At 38.8% G+C, this 23,922-nt stretch overlaps 1 protein-coding gene across 1 annotated transcript in view; it reads left to right on the forward strand.

Moving 5' to 3' along the window:
- Positions 1-23,922, forward strand: part of PLCG2 (phospholipase C gamma 2) — a gene marked incomplete at both ends in the record, with an annotated part of 60,439 nt that overhangs the window by 26,126 nt on the left and 10,391 nt on the right. The window contains 19 exons of the mRNA XM_082005745.1: positions 302-345; positions 1,559-1,631; positions 2,635-2,736; positions 2,911-3,029; positions 4,341-4,426; positions 5,385-5,505; positions 7,009-7,177; positions 9,047-9,151; positions 9,361-9,450; positions 10,428-10,606; positions 11,433-11,633; positions 13,745-13,864; positions 15,164-15,344; positions 16,879-16,947; positions 18,154-18,263; positions 19,065-19,161; positions 20,049-20,115; positions 20,371-20,528; positions 23,002-23,104. Coding sequence (XP_081861871.1) covers positions 302-345; positions 1,559-1,631; positions 2,635-2,736; positions 2,911-3,029; positions 4,341-4,426; positions 5,385-5,505; positions 7,009-7,177; positions 9,047-9,151; positions 9,361-9,450; positions 10,428-10,606; positions 11,433-11,633; positions 13,745-13,864; positions 15,164-15,344; positions 16,879-16,947; positions 18,154-18,263; positions 19,065-19,161; positions 20,049-20,115; positions 20,371-20,528; positions 23,002-23,104 — 2,194 coding nt within the window. The remainder of the gene's footprint in view (positions 1-301; positions 346-1,558; positions 1,632-2,634; positions 2,737-2,910; positions 3,030-4,340; positions 4,427-5,384; positions 5,506-7,008; positions 7,178-9,046; positions 9,152-9,360; positions 9,451-10,427; positions 10,607-11,432; positions 11,634-13,744; positions 13,865-15,163; positions 15,345-16,878; positions 16,948-18,153; positions 18,264-19,064; positions 19,162-20,048; positions 20,116-20,370; positions 20,529-23,001; positions 23,105-23,922) is intronic.

Genomic DNA, 23,922 nt, shown 5'->3' on the forward strand with positions numbered 1-23,922 from the left:
TTTGACTGACTATGTGTATAAGGTCCTTACCAATAGCAAGTTTTTTGCCTGAGAATTGCATGTGTTCACACTGAAAGGCCTGAAGTGAAGTTGCTAGCCTTGCCAGTGTGGGTTTTTTTAATACGTTTAATTTAAAATGTGTCTTGTCGACGTGTATGCAGCTTCTCTAGAGCAGACGGGCATATGTTTCCCCTTCTCAAACCAGTGGACATTATTAGATGAAGTTAGATTGAAAATTGCATATTCTTCTATTATTTACCTTTTCCCCCTTTTTTGTGTTTTTTTGTTTGTTTGTTTAAAGATTCTTGATGAATTCAAAAAGGATTCTTCTGTGTTCATTCTTGGGTGAGACTCTTCATTTGTATTATTTTTCCACATTTCAGTATGGTTGTAGTGCTGCAGGTTTTTTTTTTTTTTAATTACATGACTGTTTGTTTTGTTCTGATGCTTTAGTAAGTGAAAAGAAGTTATACATCTTTTTGCATTTAGAAAGGTGAACTTACCATGGAAATAAGTTCTGAATATAATTTGATAAATGTTTTTTACTTTCTGACTACAAAAATGGTGTGGACTTGAACAAGTCAATTTGCCTCTCCTCTGATTTTACTAAGAGCTGATCAGAGCTATGGAAGGACAATTTGATGGAGAAATTTTAACTTCAGTCTGGAGAGTGGTGTGGTACACAGGCTTTGCCTAGACTTGAGCACAATGCTGGTAGTAAGAGCTTCTGCGTCTTTCACTTGGTGGACTTGAAAATTTAAGAAAGATGTGTACAGCATGAAAAAGGAGGTCACAAACATTGCTAATATTTTGACTGTGAATTAAACCAGTTTATCTTTGTTTTGAATCCTACGTTAACAGATTAAGGAATTTATGTAAAAAGTTTGCTCTGAGTGTGCTGGATATCTCCTTAGCCTTTGATCATGTTACATGAATTAAACTTCAAGAGATTGCTTAAAAGCACAGATTTATCAAGGATGGGTAGGTGTCGTGAATGAGTGGTTGTGGGGGAGATGCACCACCACAGTAGGTTATAAATACCTATTGGTACCAGATGATGCAGCATTTATGTCCTGCAAAAGGGAAAGCAGTTGTGCTGCTTTTTCTTGGTGCAGCTGCATCTCACCTTCTTTTTCAGGAGGTTTTGATCTATCACAGTACATCATCTGAATAATACATGGAAGGAATTATTTGTGGAAATGTGGCTCTATGATAATGTAAAAGAACACTGTCTCCTTATGCCTCAACTAAGCAAGACCCTTGCTCATTTGCTATGAAGAAATGAGCACAGCTTTTCTACTTTTCCCAATGAATTGCTATCAAAAGTACATCAGGAATCCAGGAGACTTTACTTAAAGGCTCAAAATGCATTAATTAGATGATACAATATTACAAGCCCAATCTGAATTCCATTGAAGTTATAAAAAGTTTCTTGGTGGTGGCAGCACACTTATACTGTAAATCCAAGATACAAATCCATGTCATTTTCTGCTATAACATCTGATGACACTTGCTCTCTTATTTGTCTAGCTTTACTTTCCCTTTCTTTTTTTTTAAGAAATACTGACCGTCCAGATGCTTCAGCAGTTCATCTTCATGACTTTCAGAGATTCCTACTACATGAGCAGCAGGTGGGAAGGTTGCAGAAATTCTGAGTTCTTGAGGTTGTCTCACAGAATTCTATGCTCATTAAAAAGAAATGTGATGTGTGATAGAATATGGTTGATGTCAGCTGTGATACTCGGCCTTGGAAAGATTTCTCCTTTGTTGCCATTGAAGTTCACAAGAACTATTATTTTTCACCTGTATAAAGACTCTTAAGGTGCACCAGAGGATGAGAGGGAGAACAAAGTAAATAGGGCTTTAACATTTAGTCATGTAGATAAGCAGAGAAGGTTAGAAATAAACACTGGATGTATGTCAAAGATGATAGCCTGGCCTAGTTACAGCTGTCATCATAGGTACATCTGGGGTAATGCCTTGGCCCTGGCCCCATTTTAGCAGCTCTTACATAAAAGGCTGAGCTGACTGCCTGCATTTGAGTCAAAGGTAATTTTCTATTGAATGGAGCCACTTCGATGTCCCATACCAGCAAGCAGATAACAATGGAGGCAGGGATTGGAACCATGTCTTCATGGTCTTCTATAATGTTATTTAGCAGAGATACCGTGGGAGAAAGTTGTGTGATACTTGCTAGGTGCTGCTAAACTCCAGGTTTGCAAATACAATTGAAAAGCGAGACCTACACTTCCTGTATAAGCTTGCTACTTTCTTTTTCTCCCTATTTCACTGTGTTAAAAGGATGTTCAGATTGCACCTAGAAATGAGAGCGGTTACAGTTAAGGCATATCTTTCAAGGAGGCCAGCTTTTTTCTGTGTGTGTGCATGCTTATGTGTACCTGTGTATCTTGTGGGCCTTCAGTCTATATAAAGATACTTACATGGAGATCTTCTTTTTTGCCCTTAGACATTATAGAGGAAACTCTTAAGACATGTGGGTACAATAAAATATATTGACAGTAAACTAGCCAGATGAGAGAGAAGTAAATCACATCTGTAGGTCTCTCTGTTCCTTATTTGATTTTATAAAATATATTCTAAAGCTTTTTTCTACTGTATTATTATTATCTGAAGGAATCTTGGGCACAAGATCTCAGTAAAGTCCGAGAACAAATGACGAAGTTTATTGATGACACTATGAGAGAAACTGCTGAACCCTTCCTCTTTGTTGATGAGGTAAGATAGTGATACTTTCTAATAGTTCCTTGAGGACTTTTTTTCTTTCACTGTTAGTTCCTATTTTGTTAATTGGATGACAGATCCTCTAGGTTTTCCTTGCTACATTGCTCTGTTTCTTTTAGTCTTGTATGGTAAAAACATTTAAATTCAGTCTCTCTCTTGGTATTGTAGTTCCTCACTTACCTTTTTGCAAAAGAAAACAGTATTTGGGATGAGAAATATGATTCAATAGATGTGCAGGACATGAATAATCCTTTGTCCCACTACTGGATTTCCTCCTCTCATAACACGTAAGTTACTGAAAGTCTTATTGTCTATCCCTGTTCAAAGAGACCTAGCACCTGTTAGGAGAAAGTAATACTTCTAAATTATACCAGAAATATACTGTGTGCATGTGTGAAACCTTCCTAAAGTGTGATATAAATGTGGCAAATACCGTTTGTGGGACTCCTTTTTCCCCTTACCTTAAGATCTTAGAGGCTTTGAGATACAACCGAGCTCAGCTGCCAGAAAACCCAAACCCTGAATCCTGTTACAAAAATAAAAAGAAGTCTTGAGCTGAAACTGTTCCAGCCTCTCTGCTTTCAGAAATTAAAGTTATTGAAGGAGCTTCCATTTTTTCCAAGCACCAACAGCCTCGTTGAGCCAGTGTCAGCATTAATTGTACCTGAATATAAGAATGCCATAAGGACCCTCACTTGTCCTGTGGGAAAATCCTATATTGTTAGTGTGATCTAAAGGGCAGTGGATTTGTTGCCTTGGGAAAGGAGACGGTGATGTGCACTATTGGTAGATACTATGACAGTTTACAGTGTCACAAAGTGGAAAAGATTTGGTCCTGAGCAGGAAAGGAATATGGAGACCTTAAATTAGCACATCTACTGATCAGGACTTGGTTATTCATGGTCTTTTCCAGGAGGACAAGGGTTAGAGCAGACAGAACTTTGAAGGCCTGGGGACTGTATTTGTGTTATTACTGTTTCTAGAGTTCTATGCTTAGTAGCTTAGCTGGTGATTTCTGTAGTTTGTGTCTAAGGTATCCAGCCCTTTTCCTTGTTAATCTGTGGTATGCAAGCTCTTCAGCCCAAGTACAAACCCATGTGATGATGAGTTTGAACTGTCTTCAAAAGAATGGGATTTGCTCATCTAGCATTGTAGTGAAAAGAAAGAAGGTGTAAAGAGAGGGAGGAGAGATGAACAAATAAAATATTGCAGGGAATGAAATGAAGTGGATATGGATATAGCTTCTAGGTATATTTTGAAGTATAGTCGGTGTGGCATTACTCTAAATACCCTCCGCATCCCTCCAACATGATTATGCCTCAACATAATGAGGTTTAGGTATGTTTCAAAGCTCATAATTTGCTCTCCAAAAACATGTCAGTTAGAGTTGGTTGATATTTAGATTGACCCTTTAACCTCCACTCAAAATCTGATAGCATCAGGTTCAGCAGAGTCCAGTTCTTCCATTGAAAGTAAAAAAAAAAAAAAAAAAATCAACAGATATTCTCCATAGCAGGAGAAAAAATGTCGCCCAGTGAGTGAGTGGGAAATGTTTGAAATTGACTGCCTATCTTTTACAATTTCCTTTTACTCCTTAGCTATCTGACAGGAGACCAGCTTCGAAGTGAATCCTCCACAGAAGCTTACATCAGGTGCCTTAGAATGGGATGTCGATGTATTGAGTGTGAGTAAAGAGTTTGTGGAGTGGTTTGTAACATCCTGTCCATACAAGTAGGGTTTCCCCTGTTTACCAAGAAAGAAAAAAGAACTGAAATCAAGAACTGGTTTGTTTTCTGAAGCTGAAGTTAGTCATATAAAAAAACACTGATTCCCTAAATTGTTTTTCTTATGCCTCACTATTGTTCGCTTCACTTGCTCTGATTCTTGTTCCCTTAGAGTTTTAAGGTCTTTCTAAATGTCATCTCACTGCACACCAAAAATTCAATCTTGGATCTACTATATGAAAGCATAGGATTTAAACTGGAGTTACTTGTGTAGCATAGATAGTTTATTTGCCTTCACTGTAATACAGACAAGCCTGAAGCACAGATTTTTTGTAATTTGGTGCCATTTGTCATCCTGTTTAACTTGCTTGTAAATCAGGTAATGTTTTTGTGCATTTGTTTTCTGCTAACTGCATATACATCTTCATCCCTGTGCTTGTGTACCATATTGAAAAGTTTGACTTTAATTTCATGTTATTTCACCAGTTACTTCATAAAACTAGTTGCTACTGCTTGTTCAATTTGGCTAATGCCAAATGTATCTCAAATTAGAGTTTCAGGGTTAAAATCAACAAAGAGATAAGCTGTCAACTTGCCACTTGTTGGAGTGTACTTATCCCTGGAAAATTATTGTAAACTAGTAGACTGACAATATAGCTGCATGAATTCCTTATTTCCAGATTCCCACGTGATAGTGCGTCGGGAAAATTTTATCTTGTATTTTATTTGTATTGCTCTCACTTAAATTCATTTAATTGCCTCTGTGAGAGATATAAATTCATCTAATAGAATATTTTATTAGAACATTAAAGTCTATGTCTCAGTATGTGGAACACTGAAGATTTGGATGTATTCTTTCTACCAGTTACTTAAGTAACAGCGTGGTATTTTCCTTTTCCCACTGCTTGTCTTTCCTAGTGGATTGCTGGGATGGTCCTGATGGGAAACCCATCATTTACCATGGATGGACACGGACAACAAAGATCAAATTTGATGATGTAGTACAGGCAATCAAAGATCATGCCTTTGTTACATCTCAGTAAGCTTTGATTTATTTTCCTTAAGCCTGTTTTCATATGATTAGACCTTCCTGAACTTTTTGCTCTAAATTACAGAGAAAATAATAGGAGAATAATGACATTCCAGTAGTCTTCATTGTTGCCAAATGTGTGTCTTTAATAGATTCAGTTTTGAGGAAGAGTCCCATTACATAACAATTTGCTACTAAGGAAGATAGTGAGTACCCTAAAGTGGTTCTTATCTCCTTGCTTGTGTCTTCTTTTATTAAATTGAAGTATGGAATGTCAAATGCTGAATAGTATGTTTTAATTTTTTTTTAAATAATAAAATACTACAAGTGACAAGCAATATGTCTATCAAGTGACGTTTATGTTGTAGGGGAGGTCTTAGCTGAGACCTTCTTAGCTGAGAAGATGTAGAATTCACAGCGTACCTTCTGAACTGATAACATGGGTTTAAATCTGTGCCTCTGCTCTGCCATTCTATAACTTGTGCTGAGATGAACCTGAAGAATAATTGCCCCAAAATTGGGAAGGAGATAGGGCTGTCAGTGTCCTGTTTTTCCACTTTACCAGCTGGACATAGAGAAGCATTATTTTCTCACATGGGACAGTGTCTGCACAGGAATATTGTATTACTGACAACCATAACATATGATGCATTATGGTTTCAGACCATCAGTACTGTGAATGCAGTGTGATGCTTTCCCTACTTGCATGAGGGATAGGCTACCCAGAAGGAATATCGAAGTATTTCCTGGGTGTGCAGGGACAAAATTAGAAAAGCCAAAGCTCATCTGGAGATGAAATTGCTGGGGGATGTATAGGACAGCAAGAAAGACTTCTATGGGTACAACTGCAGCAGAAGGAAGATTAAGAAAAATGTGAGCCTGCTGCTGAATTGGACAGGAGACATAGTGACTGGAGAAGGCTGAAGTACTCAGTCTTTCCTCTGCCTCAGTTTTCAATATTGGGGCCAGAGCACATGGTAGCCAAGGGGAATCTTGCAGAACTAAGTTTGTTTAGCTTCAAGAAGAGGTTGGTGAGAGAGTCTGGTTGCTGTCTTCCACTATCTAGTGGATGGTTATAGAGAAGGTGGAGCATTCTTCTCAGAGTGCATGTGAAATGAAAACACACAGTTTTGAGGAGAGGAGAAACAAATTTTCACAAAATGATGTTTTAGCACTGAAACTGTGCCCAAAGAGCTTGGAAAGAATCTTTGTCCTTGCAGTCCATATCTGGCTGGACAAAGCACTGAGCAACCTGATATAACCTATGAATTGGGCCTTCCCAAAGAAGGGGTTTGGGCTAGATGGCCTCCAGAGGTCCCTTCTGACCTTAATGATTTTATGATTGCACATCTGTTGTCATCTGTTGTGTGTCTATCTCTATTCCTTTTGTTGTCTTGTTTGCTTTAAATATTTTCTTTATCTGGGGGGGTGAGGGAGGGTGTTGTTTTCCTTGCGTTGCCAGTTGTAGTAAAAACAAATTGTATTCATTCATCTTTGTTTTCTCCATCAAAGATACCCAGTCATTCTGTCAATTGAAGAGCACTGTAGTGTGGAGCAGCAGCGACACATGGCCAAAGTGTTCAAGGAGGTATTTGGAGATCAGCTTCTGATGAAGCCTGTTGAAGCCAGTGCAGATCAGCTACCATCACCAACCCAGCTGAAAGAAAAAATCATCATCAAGGTAGGCTTGCTTTGTGTGCTGGTAGATAAGATAGGAAAACAAGAGCAGGAGCCAGAAATACTACTTCTGGCTTCGCAGCTTAGCTGTTAGTTTCTGTGGTGAGACAAGAAACCCCATGCTTGAAGTGAGTACTAGTAACATTTTGCAATGCTGTATGGAGTTCTACAAAACTATGTATTAAGTACTTGCTATTGGTTTTCTTTGCAGTAAATGTTGCTAGTTCGAGTGCCAGATCTAATGTTAGCCCTTTTCTAAAGGTCTTCCTGCTCCTGAAATGTCACTGCTAAATTTCAGCAAGGGTTCACTGCTGCAGATGCTCATCATAGACTTCTTATACAATGTGGCTGCTTAAAAATCATGAAAGTATCTTCTTGAATAGAAAGTTAGATTAGTGTTGTTAACTTTTTTTTTTCGAAGAGTGTGTCTCAAGTGAAACCCAGAACACTTAAGGCTGCACACTTGTCAGGATTGCTTGCACACTTCAAAAATTGATGGGTGTTTACTAATTCAGTGTGATTTAAATATGCAGTTTAGTGAGCCACTTGTGAAACATGGAGGGGCTCCTCTTAGAAGGCGATCACTGTTAGAGTGTCTTACCTTCTTGGCAATACAGATGCTTTACTCGTTGTGCAACAACGTGAGGCAGATAACCGAAAGAAGACGTCTCAGATTGCAGCTGCAGTATAACTTTTCAAAAGGCAAAGTTAGGTGGAGAATCTGAGGGCTGCTTATGATCTCTTTAGTAAAATAATAATTACTTTTGCCCATGCTTCAGTCTTCCAGCTCTTGTAACAGTACTGCATCCTATGTATTAAACGTCTGAACAGAAGAAATAAGGGTAGATATAAGCATGCAGCTCTTGAATGTAAGACTGGAAATAATACCACCCCGCTATATGGTGCAAAAGTTCTGTGCTTAAGTTTTTGGTTTTTTGTTTTTTCCTTCCAGTCTGTGGTTACCTTGCAGACCATAGAGGGGAGTTGCATAGGCACATGGGTAATAACATGACGGATCTGATTTAAAGGGCATTTCAAACTGCTGTGAGCCTGCACAAGAGGACATCCATATCACTCTGTCCTGTCTAAAAGAGCATTAAAGAGTCTTTAAATAGATCAGCACCTGCCCGTGAGCTGGTTGTGGTATTTGGCTTTTGTTTGGAAAATGTTGTTAGTAAACAGAGGCAACTCCTAATTTAGGGGCCTGTGGGATTTTTTAGATAAGCCTGTCAAATTGAAATCTACCTACAGTAGGCTGTGCAGAACTGAATGTAGGAGAACTGCTAGATACGAGATGATTAATTCCATCATTAACTGCATTTAAGTATTTGATATTACCTCTAGCCCCTGGAGCTACCGTTTTTTGTGAGCACTCTCAAGAAAGTAGAACTTATCCCCTTTTTTCATAAAATATATCCCTTCTGCTCACTTTTCTTGTAGAAGAGTGAATTCAACATTCATTTTAATTCCTTTTTTTTTGGTTTGGTTTTTGCTGATTATGTCCTTCTCTCTGCAAAGGGATTGTTTATTGTTTTATGCTTATTTCTTGGTATGTGTCACTTCGTGTTTTCTGTTCTCTAAAGAATGGTAAGCTCTTATCAAGCTAGTTGTTTCTTCATTGCTTGAATGATACCTCTACTAAATTTTTAACCTTTATTATGAGATTTAAATTTTAAAGAAAGAAATTCCAGCCCTGCTGCATAAAGCCTTGTGGAACAGCTGTTGTTATGGTAATGACAAAGGAAGGCTGTGCAATGGAGGGAAATACTTCCAGTAATACTGATTATGCTGAAATATTATGACCAATTTTATATATGATTCTATGTGAGTGTATGAATGTGGTGGGTTTGTTTTTTTTTTTTTTCATTTTTAGCACAAAAAACTGGGGCCAAAGGGAGACATTGATGTGAACTTGGAAGACAAGAAAGAAGAAAAAAAGCAACAAGGAGAACTTTATATGTGGGACACAATAGAACAGGTATCATTTATGTGTCGTTTGTTACTAGGTTGTGTAATACTGGAAATTTTAATTAATTTTCTCAATATTTGTGTAAGTAATATTGTCAGTTGAACAGATGTGAATGAGGGGAAGAAGGTATTTTGTTTATTGTTACACCTTGTTTTGAAATTGTGGTTAGTGAGTTTCCTTCTGTCTTGTTAATGGTTTTGATATCTCTCAACTTTTAGAAATGGACTCGGCACTACTGTGCTATTGCTGATGAAAAGCTTTCATTCAGTGATGATATAGAACAGAATGCTGATGAAGATTCATCAAAGGTGAATCTTCTATGTTTTGTTGTTTAAGCATATTCTTTTTATTCTCTCAGATTATTTCAGTGTCTACAGACGTGTATTTTTTTATGCCAATGTTTAAATGTAGAGGATCCATGCCAGATAACAAGTGTATCTGGAGATAAAAAATTGTGAAAAGGGTCTTTTCCAAGGTGCTCCAGTTAACCCTATTTTTAATAAAATAACTCTTTCCTTTGGCTAATTGGGGGCTTGCAAAGAGGAGTATAAAGACAATGAAATATAATTTTGGCACTTAAATGCTAATGCTGATGTGTGCACTGACCTTTGGCAAACTATTATTTCTATTCTCAAACTAGACAGTATGATGAACTAAGGTTTGTCGTGTTGGTAATACAGTGCATGGTGTTCGTTTCGTATTTGCAAAGTGTTTGTCACAGGTGAGCATGTGTTACTTGGCTGTTGTGCATGGTAAAGCAGAAACATGAGGCTCAGTAAGGGTGACAATAGCAGTTCAGCATGGTTTCTTGTTCTTTTTGGGTTTCCGTGCAGGGTCTTTTGTTGCTAACATGTATGTGCATGGTTCAGAGCTCTCTGTGCATATGCAGAACATTTTACCCATTCACCTAGATGTTAATGTCAGTAAAATAATTAATGTGTAAGGAAGAACAGAGATGAATCCTGGAAAATGCTGATTAGAAACTGTGAATTAGCAGTGGGGCATTTTGCCTTGAAAATATAAATCGGTGCTTGCAATGCTGCATTCTTTCACTTTCTGTTGATCACGTATTTGAGTAAGGCTGAAGTTGGTCACTGCTCCAAAGAAATGGCTTGCCTGGGGAGGAGAGTCAAGGGTGACTATAAAGGTGATTGGTTGGTTTGTGGAGGGAGACTAGGAGGAGCTGAAATCCTGAAATGGTAGATTGTTATATCAATAACAAGTACTTTGTTTCAAAATCATTAAGTTAGAAATGCACTATAAAAATTCTTATTTTCTGGTCTAGGAGGTGAAACGTACTGAACTGCATTTAAAAGAGAAATGGTTCCATGGGAAAATGAAAGAGGGGAGAACAACTGCTGAGAAACTGCTCCAAGAATATTGCGCTGAAATGGGTGGCAAAGATGGGACATTCCTAGTTAGGGAAAGTGAGGCTTTCCCTAATGATTGCACCTTGTCATTCTGGTATGGTGATTGTCATAAAGATTTTATGTGGCTTTTGTTTGTTTTATGGCATTGCACAAAAACGTGTGTATTTTTCAAGTATGCATATATAGCTGAGAGGAAGTAGGAATAAGGAGTTGCTATAATTTCTAGAATGTTATTGATGGTATTGTGGAAGACTACTTTCTAAATTAAAATTCAGTGTAGCATAGTGCATTTTGGCAGGGTAGGCTTTATCTGAAGTGTTACAGTTGTAACACTTTCTAGTGCTCTGGCAGGATATAGGATTTGTTATTTCCTCAACGAGTGGACCAAAATTTTATTTTTTTAGTTTAGAGTTTTTTTAGTTTAGAGTAATTTAAAAATTACTCATTTCTACGCTGAAAAGGTAGTCTCATGAGTACCTTTATTAGCAGAGATTGATCTTTTCAATGAAAGGATTCCCTAGAGGGAAAATAATAAAGAATTTTCAGGAAGCTTTTTTGTTTGGAGGTTTGGGTTTTTTTGGTACTCTGGGGGGTGTTTTCTTCTGGTTGGGACATTATGAGGAATAGTTTATCAAGTGGATTTCTGACCCAGAGAGCTGTCAGAGCAAATTTTGCAGGGAGTAAATGTATGTTAGATTTTAAACCATTGTGGGTTGAAAATTGTTATTTTTGGTTCTGTAACCTTACTTATCAGGATTTTTGTTGCTGTTCGTTCTTTGTTTGTTTTATGAGATGATCCAGATTTCTTGCCTCTTCAAGCTCACCAAGTTGTTGACCAGGAACGGGTGAGGAAACTCTTCAAAAGAAGAAAACCTGTTATAAAAGCTTTCTTTTCCTTATGCCCCTCTTCATTTCTCCAGGAGGTCAGGTAGAGTCCAGCACTGCCGGATCCGTTCTTCAAGTGATGGGGACACTGTGAAGTACTACCTGACAGACAACCTCACTTTTGATAGCATCTATGATCTCATTCAACACTACAAGGAAGCCCACTTGCGATGTGCTGAATTTGAGCTGCGTCTCACTGATGCTGTGCCTAATCCCAGCCCTCATGAGACTAAAGAGTACGTACAGCAGAAGGCAAGCACCACAGAATCATTAAGGTTGCAAAAGACCTTTAAGATCATCAAGTCCAACCATCAATCCAATGCCACCATGCCCACTAAACCATATCCTGAAGTGCCACGTCCACAGGTTTTTTGAACACTTCCAGTGATGGTGACTCCACCACCTCCCTGGGCAGCCTGTGCCAATGCTTGACCACTCTCTCAGTAAATAAATTTTTCCTAATACCTAGTCTAAACCTCCCCTGGTGCAACTTGAGGCCGTTTCCTCTCGTTCTATTGCTAGTTACGTGGGAGAAGAGACCAACACTCACCTCGCCACAACCCCCTTTCAGGTAGTTGTAGAGAGCGATAAGGTCTCCCCTCAGCCTCCTCTTCTCCAGACTGAACAAACCCAGTTCCCTCAGCCGCTCCTCATAAAACTTGTGCTCCAGACCCCTCACCAGCTTCGCTGCCCTTCTCTGGACACGCTCCAGCACCTCAATGTCCTTCTTGTAGTGAGGGGCCCAAAACTGTGAACGCAGTATTCGAGGTGTGGCCTCACCAGTGCCGAGTACAGGGGCATGATCACTTCCCTACTCCTGCTGGCCACCGTATTTCTGATACAGGCCAGGATGCTGTTGGCCTTCTTGGCCACCTGGGCACACTGCTGGCTCATGTTCAGCCGGCTGGCAGTCAGCCTGCACTCTTTTTCCGCCGGGCAGCTCTCCAGCCACTCCTCCCCAAGCCTGTAGCTTTGCATGGGGTTGTTGTGGCCAAAGTGCAGGACCCTGCACTTGGCCTTATTAAACCTCATACAGTTGACCTCAGCCCATTGATCCAGCCTGTCCAGATCCCTCTGCAGAGCGAGAGATATAACAACCAGGGTTGTTATGTCAGTGTCCTTTCCATTGTTTTAGATGGTCTTGGATTTTTGCATAGAAAATTCCCTGGATTCAGGAGCACACCTGAGTGTTGCTTGTTTGCGGATGTCATAGGAATAGGCTTCCCTAAAAGATGCTAAGATCACTGACTTTGTGAGAACCTGGTACAACAGAGAGCAGTCACTAGGAAAGCTATTTACTAGGAAAATCAGTGAGAACTGTAATGCTGTGGAAGTGTGCCAATTCCTTCTTTTCTCTGCTCAGTGTTTTACAACACCCAGTGGGGTTGGATTAGATATTTAGTAGCTGGCTGTGGTCTGGCAACTAAGTGGTCATGGTCTGTGCCATCTGGAAACTATTACTGGGGCAGTGAGCCCAAACAGTTACGTTTTCCTAATCCCGCCCTCCACCTCACCCCTGTCAGAGTTGGTTAGGCTGACTTCACCCCATGCTGATAGGAAATAGTATAGCTCAGTGTTTATTTCCAGCTGGTATTTGCTTAATGTAGAACCTGGGCAGAGCTTGCTCTTGTTTGCTGGCAGAACACTAATCACTGCCCTTTGTTCTGTTTTCTTTCCAGTGAGAAAAAGTAAATCTCCTTTGCATGTGAAATACTGATCAAAACTACTTTTTTTGCCCTGCTCTGGGACCTGAGAGTCACTGACCACCCATAGATAACTTTGGAAGCCAGTGAGGGTGGAGGGTAGAGTTTAATGCTTAGGCATTCCTGCCTTTCTGTGTAAGGTGGAGATGTACTGCCAGTATAAGTGGCCACAGCTTCCCTGAAGGCATATTACATCCAAGATATGTCCATCCCTACAGTGAAAGATAAAATCAAGCTCTGAGTAAAATAATTCAAATGTCTGATGTTTTTCTTTTGTCTGTGTTTGGGCTTTTCCTTAAATCTGCTATGTCAAAACCGAATAAATTACTGAAAACTGAATGGCAGACTAAAAGCAGGATCCAGTGCCTTTATTTCAGGAAGAAATGCAGGTTTATGTTTTATGATTTCAGACAGACAAGGTGTTCTGATATATTCTTCATGCTTTCATCCAAAATAAGCTGCTGTGTTGCCATTTTTTGTAATAAGCTGCTGTCATAGGTGGCAAGATGGGGAAAATCTAATACATAATTTTTCTTCTAATGTTTGAAACTCTATTGTTAATAATGCTCTCTGTGTTATTCTTACTGAATGACATTTGGCAAGCTTTGTAATCCTTTGTCCATTTTGATTTTTAACTCTTGTAGTTGGTACTATAGCAACTTGAGTCGGGGAGAGGCAGAAGACATGCTCATGAGAATTCCTCGAGATGGAGCCTTTCTGATTAGAAAGAGAGATGAGGCCGATTCGTTTGCCATGACTTTCAGGTAAGAAAAGACAGATATGATAAATTACCTAGTAGCCCAACAATGTTCTGTTTTTTCTTGTTTAAAAAATAGTGTGGTCTTTTGAGAGTTGTAAAATTCTTGCTTTCAAACTTTGAGTAAGTGGCGTGGTTGATTTGTGCAGCAGGTCCATGTCTGAGAATGTGTACAAGAGTTAATTTGTGACTGGAATAAACCTTTATGCATTTATAAAGAATATTTGGGCACCGACTGTCCCTTTCTTCCCATACAGAACTGTACATGGCCCTTCTTCACTTCCTTACTACAGGGTGTTATTGTGAAGTTTTCTTTCGTGCTGGTTCAGCAGTGATTTGAGGTCCTTATCCCCTGGAAATCCTGCCCTGTCATATAACTGACAAAAATGAAATGTCAAAATGAAATTGTTGGCTTTTCTTGCCAGGGAAAATATTTTTGAAACTGTGGTTCTTGCAACAACATTAATAAAATGTATAGAATTGTGGTGTTCTCCATTGTGCCTTCAAATGAAATTGTGTTTCTCTGAAAATGTTTATTTCTGCAATATAAAATTGCTTTGGAAAAACAAATACTTGTTTTCCTCTTATTTACATGCCTTACTGTGTCTTGAAGATGTCCAGAATTCCCCAGTCCCCTGTGTACTTTGGTTTGAATCTTTCTGATGTTACCAAGGTGGATATTGAAGTAACTTGAATTGCAGCATCTCAATAAAACCATTTCATGGTGGGGAAAACAAGAAGTACCAAAACTTCAGCAGCTTGAAAAGGATGCAGGCGTCTTCTGTGGGTGGGATGGTTGTCAGTGGATCGTTTTACTGTTATCAGTGCAAGCACAAACCTTGTGTTCAAGCACAAGAGATTCTTTTTTTTTCTTTCAAAATTGATCCTGTAGTTATCAAAATGATTGTAGGGAAGAGACAGCTACTTGTTTTGAGGGAAATGTGTCTGTCGCTTAGGGACAATGGCAGATCATCAGCAGATTCCAGAGGGACTCTCAGTCTGGTCAGAGACATTTGTGTTATTATGAAGATGACAGCCTATCTGCAGGAAAAAAAAAACAGGGAAACTTAATCTAAGCAAAAACGTGGATTTGTCTCAAGGCCCTGTACATTGTAGAAAAGTGAGAATGTCGTTTTGTGAATTTAATCAGGCAACTGGAATTCAATTTGAATCAAAGAGGCTTTGGACGAGAGAGAGATTGCTTCACATGACTAAGGTGCACAAAGCAGTTTTGGTCCAGTTTACAGCACTGGTGCTCTCACTGCGAGTACCAATACCTTTTACAGCACCTGCACTTGTTTCACAGAGCGGAGGGGAAGGTGAAGCACTTCCGAATTCAGCAAGAAGGTCGCCATTTTGTGCTTGGAACCTCGGCCTATTTTGAGAGTTTAGTGGAGCTGGTAACATACTATGAGAAGCATCCGCTGTACAGGAAAATGAAATTGCGTTACCCAGTGACTGAGGAGCTGCTGGAGCGCTACAGCACGGTAAAGTGATGGTCTTTGTACGGGTGCCAGGCGTTGTAGTGGATGGAGTCCCAGATCTAGACCTTGGAGGTGCTTGGTTTGATTCTGGCTGTGGTAGATGACATTTGGGGGAGCTTAAGCAGGTACTTTTCTTGTCTGTGAAATTGAGATGGTTATACTGACTTCTTTCACAAAGCTTTTGAGATATGTGGAGGAAAGAGCTTCATCTTTGATTACAGGTCAGCTCTTGCCTTCCTCATGATTTGATTAGAAAAGTTGCTCTGGGAAGAACTGTGAAGTTCTGCTCTACTTTCAGAACTCGTTGCTCTGCTAAAATGAGTTTTTTGATAATAGCATCACCTGCAGTTGGCCCTGACTTCTATTGCTGGAGTGGGCAGAGATCTTAAAATGATCATGCAGATGCCAATTGCTAAGCATTTCAGAAAAAATGAAATATTCTGCTGTGCATCTTGCTCTGGACAGGCAGTGGCATTTGCTTCACCTCAGTGGAGCCAACTCAGGGATGGTGTCACAGAATCACAGAACCATTAAGGTCGGAAAAGACCTTTAAGATCATCAAGTCCAACCATCAACCCAACACCACCATGCCCACTAAACCATGTCCTGAAGTGCCACGTTCACACATTTTTTGAACACTTCCAGTGATGGTGACTCCACCACCTCCCTGGGCAAACTGTGCAACTGCCTTCTGTGCTAAAAATTGGGAGGTATCTCTGAAGGCTCACTCTTTGAAATAAGCATGAGGAAATCTCCTTAAGAGACTTGTCTCTGTGCATTGACTAAACGAGGAGCCTGGATAATTAGTTGAGGATAGAGGCCTACTTTCTGAATGGATGTGTTTCATGACAAGAGAGCTTTGCCAAGGTAGCTGGCTTTGGAAAAGCCTGAGATGCTGTCGTCTTTCTTCGAATATATGACTGCTAGAAGCTGCAGGAAAACCACGTCTGGCATATTTGGGGAAATCAAAGTCTGGGTTTTTTGTTTCTTCTGGGGTGACCAGAAGGGACTGAGAAGATTTTAGACCTCAGGATTTTTTATAATGTTGCCTGTAGCTAAGGTTCTGTATCCTAAGACCAGGTCCAAATGAGAACACAAGGGGAAAATAAAATGAAAAATAGGACTGTGTATAGTAGTTTAGAATTTTTATCTAATGGTGAAACCAATAGTGGAACTTAAGTACTGTAACACAGAAATCATAAGTGTAGGTATTGTATTCCCTGGTTGCACATAGGAGGGTAATCACAATCTCAAAGCTATTTGACTGATTAAGATACATCTTTGTGACATATTGCTGTTTCATTCTGTTTTATTGTTCATTAAACTGAGGCATAGACAGATTTAAATAACAAACTCATGTTCAGCTATGTTCAACTATAGAAATGAGCTTAACATAGGTGTCTGGCTTCCCTCCTCTACTGTTGGCCTATCTATTTTCAGAAAGATGGTTTCAGCAATGAATGTTTTATTAACATTAAGTACTTTTATAATTTTTTATTTCTGTAACTTCATTTTTTTTCCTTCTTCCTGTTTTTAGGAAAAAGATATTAACTCCCTCTATGATGTCAAGATGTATGTGGAACCCAGTGAAATCACCCCTACAGTGGTATGCTTAAAGAGATATTCTGTAGATTTCTGAAAACTGTAAGACTTGTTTGCTGATTTCCTGTTAGCAGTAATGAAAAGGATAGTTGAAGGCATTAGGCTGCTTGATTTATGGGGGACTGGACAGCAGAAATTTAAAGGGGGTGACTTTTTTCTAGCATCTCTTTAAAAATTGTACCTACACGTTTTCTTGTGTGCAAGTCCTGTACTGATTTATCCATACAGGGAATTTGGGCACCTTTTGCTATTGAGTTTGTGGAGGCGATTTGATTTGGCATGCATGCTTATGCAGGTATGCCCCCAAAATAAATGACCTATGAGAAGATTCAGTTTGAGAGGGCCAAATCTTCATGGAAAGAAAGTATAACATGTAAACCTCAAGTATGCATGTCTGTTTATGAGCACTGTTATTTGTCTGTGCACAAAATTATCACAGTTCCATTAGCAAACATGGCCTGCATGCACAAATAGGTGCAGAGTTTATTTATGTGCTTTCTATATAAAAATGTGTCTTTGGTTTATTAATGAGTTATTAAAGTTTGTCTTCTTTTTAAAAACAAGTGACACAGCAAACATCTACTTGCCTCTAATTCTTTTTAGGGTCTGTCTACTTGTAAATTCTCATAAAAGTTCACCTGCTTGTAAATTTTGTGGCTGTAATTGCTTTTAGTCTTTTTGGCCAATGAGTTTGCATTGCTGCTGAAGAATTTGGGTAGTAGTAAATTGAAAATGAAAAAAATTGCTTGTCCTGCTAAAACTGGATGTCTTGCTTAAAGGAAATGTGGCCAACAGGATAGCTGATGTGGTTTTCAAGCAGAGGCTTTGTAGGCATCTAAGCCTACAAACTCCAGCTGCGTATGAATACATGTAATGAAGATAAAGGACTGATATTTCACAGTGTGGGTTTTTTTTCCCCTTTCTTTTTTTCCCCCCTACAGTAATTATGTTGCAGCACCTGTAAAAGATTTTTCTTTTTTCCTTTTTCCTTTTATCCAAGCTGATACTTGAATAGCAGCAATTAAGTAGCATCACTTGCTTCCACCAATAGATGTCACTCTGGAACCTTAGTATTATGTTTTCTAAGCCTCATAACCAAAAAAAGGGATCCAATCCCCCCTCCTTTTTTTTTATTTTGTTTAAAATTGCATTATTGATTATTTTATGACCTGTCCCTCTAGATGACCCCTTTTCTCTGTTTCTCTTAAAGCCTCAGAGAATAGTGAAAGCCTTGTATGACTACAGAGCCAAAAGAAGTGATGAATTGAGCTTCTCTCGAGGAGCTTTAATTCATAATGTCACAAAGGAGACTGGAGGCTGGTAAGGACAAAGATTCCTCATAGGAGAACATCTGGTGACTTACTAGATGGAGGAAAAAAATTGAGCTTTGGGTAGTAGTTTTTAAAAACTTTGCCTATTGTCTTATTGCTACTTATTAAATATGGCCTTATAAGTCTTAATGCCAGTGTATTAAAAAAAAGCAACAAAGCCCCCTCATCCTCAAGTGTACTTTCATGTCTTCTTCCATTCTTCTATCCTACAGAAATAGCCTCATCCTGCAGAACCTCCACAGCCCAGTGTATCCAGTATTTTTCCTTTACTACTTTCATCCTTCCCGAACACTTGTGTATTCTGGGAAGTCATGCATCTATTACCGTTGTCATCATTGCTCTGTTTTTTCCCTTGCTCTGCTAAGTACTTCTCAGAAATCAAACCCACCTTTTTTTAGTTATCTGTACAGTCTCCTTTCATGTAGGTTTTCTTTCTTAGCTAGCTTGTAAATTGCTTGGAAAGCTTGGGAATCTAATGTTTCCCTGTAGTTTCTGCAGGGTAATCAACCACATAATAGTATTTTTAGTACTGGAGGGGGAAAGAGCCTCTTAAGTCATTAATTGCAGTTTACAGTAACTGTAATCCCTCTGAAATCGTCTGTTACTACAGTTAATGATCATTTTGTTAGAGCTTTTAGCTACTTCATCACTTGGATTTTGGTGATAGCCAGCTAGACAAGCTAGTATGGGGTATTAATGACCAATTTCTTCAGAATTATTGCTTCATTAATGGCCTATTGAAGCTCTTTAACTATTTTTTAGATATATATACTTTTCTTTTTAAACTCAGGTGGAAGGGGGATTATGGAGAAAAAGTCCAACACTATTTTCCATCTAATTACGTTGAAGACCTGTCATCTGGTAGTTCTGCTGAGCTTGAAAGCCAGGTGAGGGTTGAGGTTTGTCTGCTACATTTCCCTAGAAGATGCTGCCTACTGGAAGTGGAAGTCTGGTTTATAGAATTATGACTCTGCATGCTGTGTTTGAGAGGACACCAAATAGAGAAATGAGTGCATTCTTCACTGTTCTTATCATTCTTCACAAAAACAATGTTTTTGTCAGGACATCCCTCATAGAAAACTACTTAAGGAGATAGGTGATTTGGTGGGGTTTTAGGAGATTATAATGATTTCCTGCTAATGATAATCATACCAGTTTAGATTTTTCAGATACTTTGGCTAAACAATAACGTGCCTGAAACTTTTAACTAGTTTGCCTGTATAACTATGTCCTTAATATTTGCAAATAAGAAAACTATGTGTCCAAACACATCTTACTAGCTATTTCACACTCCATTATTAAGCTTCTATGCATAACTAACCCTATACTATTTATCAAAAATGTCTAAAAATCTAGCCCAGAGTCTTGGACAAAGATCTCTTCAACAAATGAAAACAAAACTCAGTAGTAAGCAGTTTTGACACTTTTGAGTTTTAAAAATAACACATTGCATTCTTTTTATTTATTCTGAAGCACTTCCAGTGATTTGCCAGGAATCTTTGTAGGAAAACCCACGTGTTAGATACCCTCCCCCCCCGCCCCAAGCATTGCAGCTTTAAGCAGACTTGAAAAATGAGCAGTTGTGTCAGGGCAGAAGCTGCGCTCCTCATCCATGAGAAATTCCTGATATGGAGACAGGCTTTTAAACATTACAGTGGGCATGCTTTCCGTGAAACTGAGGTTCAATTTAATGATGTTTTTTATTACTTGCTAATGTCCTGTGCATATTCACTCAAGAGAAGATTTAGGCTCACATTTAACTGATGTTTTTCAGATTATTGAGGACAATCCATTAGGCTCTCTGTGTCGTGGCATACTGGTACTCAACACGTACAATGTTGGTATGTATTTTCTGATACTTACACATGGACTCCTGAGCTTTCTGTGTTGAGTAGACTCTTTTATGTTTATCAGGAAAGATTATTTTAAAAAAAACAAAGCAAACCACAAAATACCTACTTGTATTAATATAGCTAATTACAATTAATGTGATGAAACTTTATGATACTAAATGTTGCAATAAATCCACAATGACAGCTTAGAAGAAAAACTGTTGGATTTTAGTATAAATTTCTTCCTACTGTGTTTCCTAACAGTGAAAATGCCACAAGGGAAACACAGAAAGCCTTTTGTCTTCATTCTGGAACCTAAGAATCCAGAAGATCCATGTGTTGAGTTTGCAACAGATAAAGTAGAAGAACTCTTTGAATGGTACCAAGGTATTCGTGAAATCACTTGGAAAACTACAGAAGAGGTATTGATAAAAATCTCTCTGTTGTTGTTTTTTATAACAACTGCTATAAAATTACAATAGGATTTGTCTTTAGCTGTCATACGCTGCTAAACCTTGCTAACACCTTGTCCTTCATTCTCTTGCATATTGCTGTTTGTCTGTTGATTTTATTGATGCTGTGAATCTTCCTCCCTAAACTCTTTTGGGGAAGTTATGTAAGCTTATGTTAATGGATGTTTTTCAGCAGAGTACTGTCTGTGGTGCACCCTGCACCTCAGTGGAGAAGTGTGCTTAGTAGTACAAAGTAGATACCATTACAATTTTACATCTTGTTACACTGGTTCAATCCTAGTGTTAAGCAGATAAACTCAGGTATCAGACTGTTTTGTTCAGAGTTATGGATCTAGTAGTAAGTGTATGTGAAGTCTGAGCTGCCTTTGCCTAAACTCTTCTTAATCCTGTTTACTAACTCTGCTTTCCATCAAATGCAGCAGCACTGATAGGGAAATGTTTGGCTAATACTTTATTTATTTGTAGCTGATAGGCACTCCCTGGATTTACCAGATCTTCAGTAGTAGTTTTTCTAAATCCTTGCCTAAAGATCAAAGGATTCTGCCTAAGTTCAGCTTTTATGTTCCTCTACAAGTACTGCCACTTAAAGACATTCTTCAGGACTTGCTTTTCTTGTTGTGGTGTATTAATTTACCTCCCTGTCATCATTTCTAGCATTTAAGAAGTCTTTGACATGACCAAAAAGCCCTTACAATGACTATGCGTCAGTATATTCTTTCCTTTGTTGCTTTTATTCACTTTTTATTGTTAAGTGGGTGATATGAGTGCTGCAAAATGTGTTTCAGTATCATGTTGGCTTATGCTGTTTCTCTGTCATCTGGAGTGGTAATGCTCCAAGGGTCATCATATTCCTGTTTATAGCAGGCAAGTTGCTGTCTCCGAGTGCAAATTCAGCAAGGGAAGAAGCAACAGGAGCTGTTGACCTCTTGTTGGGGGAGGAGAGATACGGTTCTTATGCCAGGCTTTCATTTAGAAATAAAAATGAGAAAAAGAGAAACATGACCTAGAAGAAGTGTCTCTAAATGGAATGTTTTTTATGGTACATCAATGGCTCTTCAGGAGCTTGGCAGCTTTTTCTCCCTCTGTGCAGTTAGAGAAGTATTAAACAGTCTGTGTTCAAAGATGCTTTAAAACTCGTTTCTGTCAATCAGGACACTTTTCTCACAGTATGGCCTCTAGAAAGTTCACATGATAGATTGCTACATTGGCAGGGGAAAAAGATAAGGAGAGGCCCTTTTTGCCAGTAGAGTTAACAGGCTGAATTTTGGAGAAGCATAGTGAGTCAACACTATGCTACAGTACAACACAGGTGTTTTATGAGTTTATTTTTAGGCTGCATCCACTATACGCAAAAAGTAAAACTAAGCTTCATGTGTTTTGTATGGACACTTGCCATGCTCCTAGGAATGGCTGTTCATTGTTAGCTCTCCTGCTTGGTTATCACTAGAGGATTATGTCTAAAGATGAGCTTGTGGCATCTAGAATTGGTCCTTTGCTGTTTGGAGCTCTGATTACTGTTGAGCAATGTCTGCAAAACTGTGGTGGATCACACTGTGGTCATTTTCATTCCTCTTCAGTTTGTCTTGTTGAGGGAATTCTTTTGGAAGACTTCCTAATTGCTGCTGCTTCATAACCCCTTGTACCAAAGCTAATCGTTGTTCCATATGGGACTCTTCTAACATGTTTTGTCCTGTAACTGCTTCTTATGTCTGAAAGGCCTCCAGCCCAAATGTCTCCACTCAGAACAAGTCTTGCTGATTTCAGTAATTCCCAGTCTCTGGCTGCAAGGACCATTGCTCAGCTTCCACAGAGCAGGTGCTTGCAAACCTGGATGTAGGTAGTGGGTTTATTACTGATGATAACAGGATTGCATGTGATTTTTCCATATGTAACATTATCGGTTTGGTGCACAAATAGAAAACTACAGGAATGAATTTAGCTGTTTGGGAGTTACTAACAAGACTTAAGTCCTGCTCAGGATTGTAAATAAACAGACACTTCACTACCCTTTGCATTTTTTTCTGCATACATTTGCATTTATATGAGGAATGGAGTTGAGAAAATAACTAAACTTGAGTAGAGCCACATTAAAAGAATAAAAAAAAATTGTTGCCAGGATTCTGAGTAGGACTGATCAGGGAAGTACTGAAACACTAGCTTAAACAAAAAAAAACCCAAAAACCAACACAACATTCCCCCCAAAAAAACCCACCTCCAACTAAAACACAAAACCACTTGCTTAGCCTGTTCTCTGAATTGGGTCTTAAAGTACATTACATCTATGCAAGTGTCTAAAGTATCAGATAGGAATCTGGGCAACAAAGAATGCATCAGCTTTGTCATTTCATTAGAGTATACCCTGAAGTTACTGCACCATAATACTCAGTGTATCTGTAATCTAAAACTTTGTTATGTCTTACAGGAGAACAGGAGGAAATACTGGGAAAAGAATCAATTGATTGCTATTGAATTATCTGATCTGGTCATTTACTGCAAGCCAACAAGCAAAACCAAGGACAATTTAGGTATTTCCTTCAATATTACATCTGAATTTTACCCTTTCTACTATCTTTACAGATGTTGGTTGACATTTGAGAAGACAAAAATCTATCCTTTCTCTACTGGAAAGCAAAGTTCTGCCTCGCCCATGCAGTTTTCAGTGGCAATTTGAAATTGTACACTAGGGTACTTGATGCTATTCAGCTGTCACAAAAATCTGTCACAGACTTCTAACTAATTAACTAGAGACACCCTCTCATAGGTGTCTTTAATGGGGAAGCTCACTAGTTATGTGTCAGTTGACTTTTTTGATATGAAAAACTCTGGCTGAACACTTTTGATTTGTTTGTTTAAACCTTCAAAATGTATTTGTCATGCATTATATGATTCTACTGTAAGAACCTGTTTGCCATTTATATAAGCTATTAGGATGGTATATGGTTTCATAAATGAGAACTGAGGTCTGTGTATGTGTGGGTATGGAATCTGACACTGAAATAGGTACTTCTTATTGGAGTTTCTTGTCATTGCTGCTGGAGAAGGCAGCAAGTGTACCCTTCTTCCTTAAGTTTCTTTTTGCAAATGTTTTTAATAAGCTGTCAGTGTGGTAAGACATTATAATTATAGTCATTGTTTGAGGCATTGGCTAATCCTGGCTCACCCTTTCTTCTCCCCGTTTAAACCCAGGAAAAGATGTCTCATTTAAATATATGTTATAGTGGTCAGAAGTGCGTTATTAGCAATGATGAGATGAGAACATGACTGTGGACTCTTATGTGCCCCACTGTAAAGCATGTGGCAGGCAGGCAATTTTAACTTTCAGACTTGATGGTCAACCAATTTG

Source organism: Phaethon aethereus, assembly GCF_964289735.1.
Source record: "Phaethon aethereus genome assembly, chromosome: 13".
In the NCBI taxonomy this organism is placed as follows: domain Eukaryota; kingdom Metazoa; phylum Chordata; class Aves; order Phaethontiformes; family Phaethontidae; genus Phaethon; species Phaethon aethereus.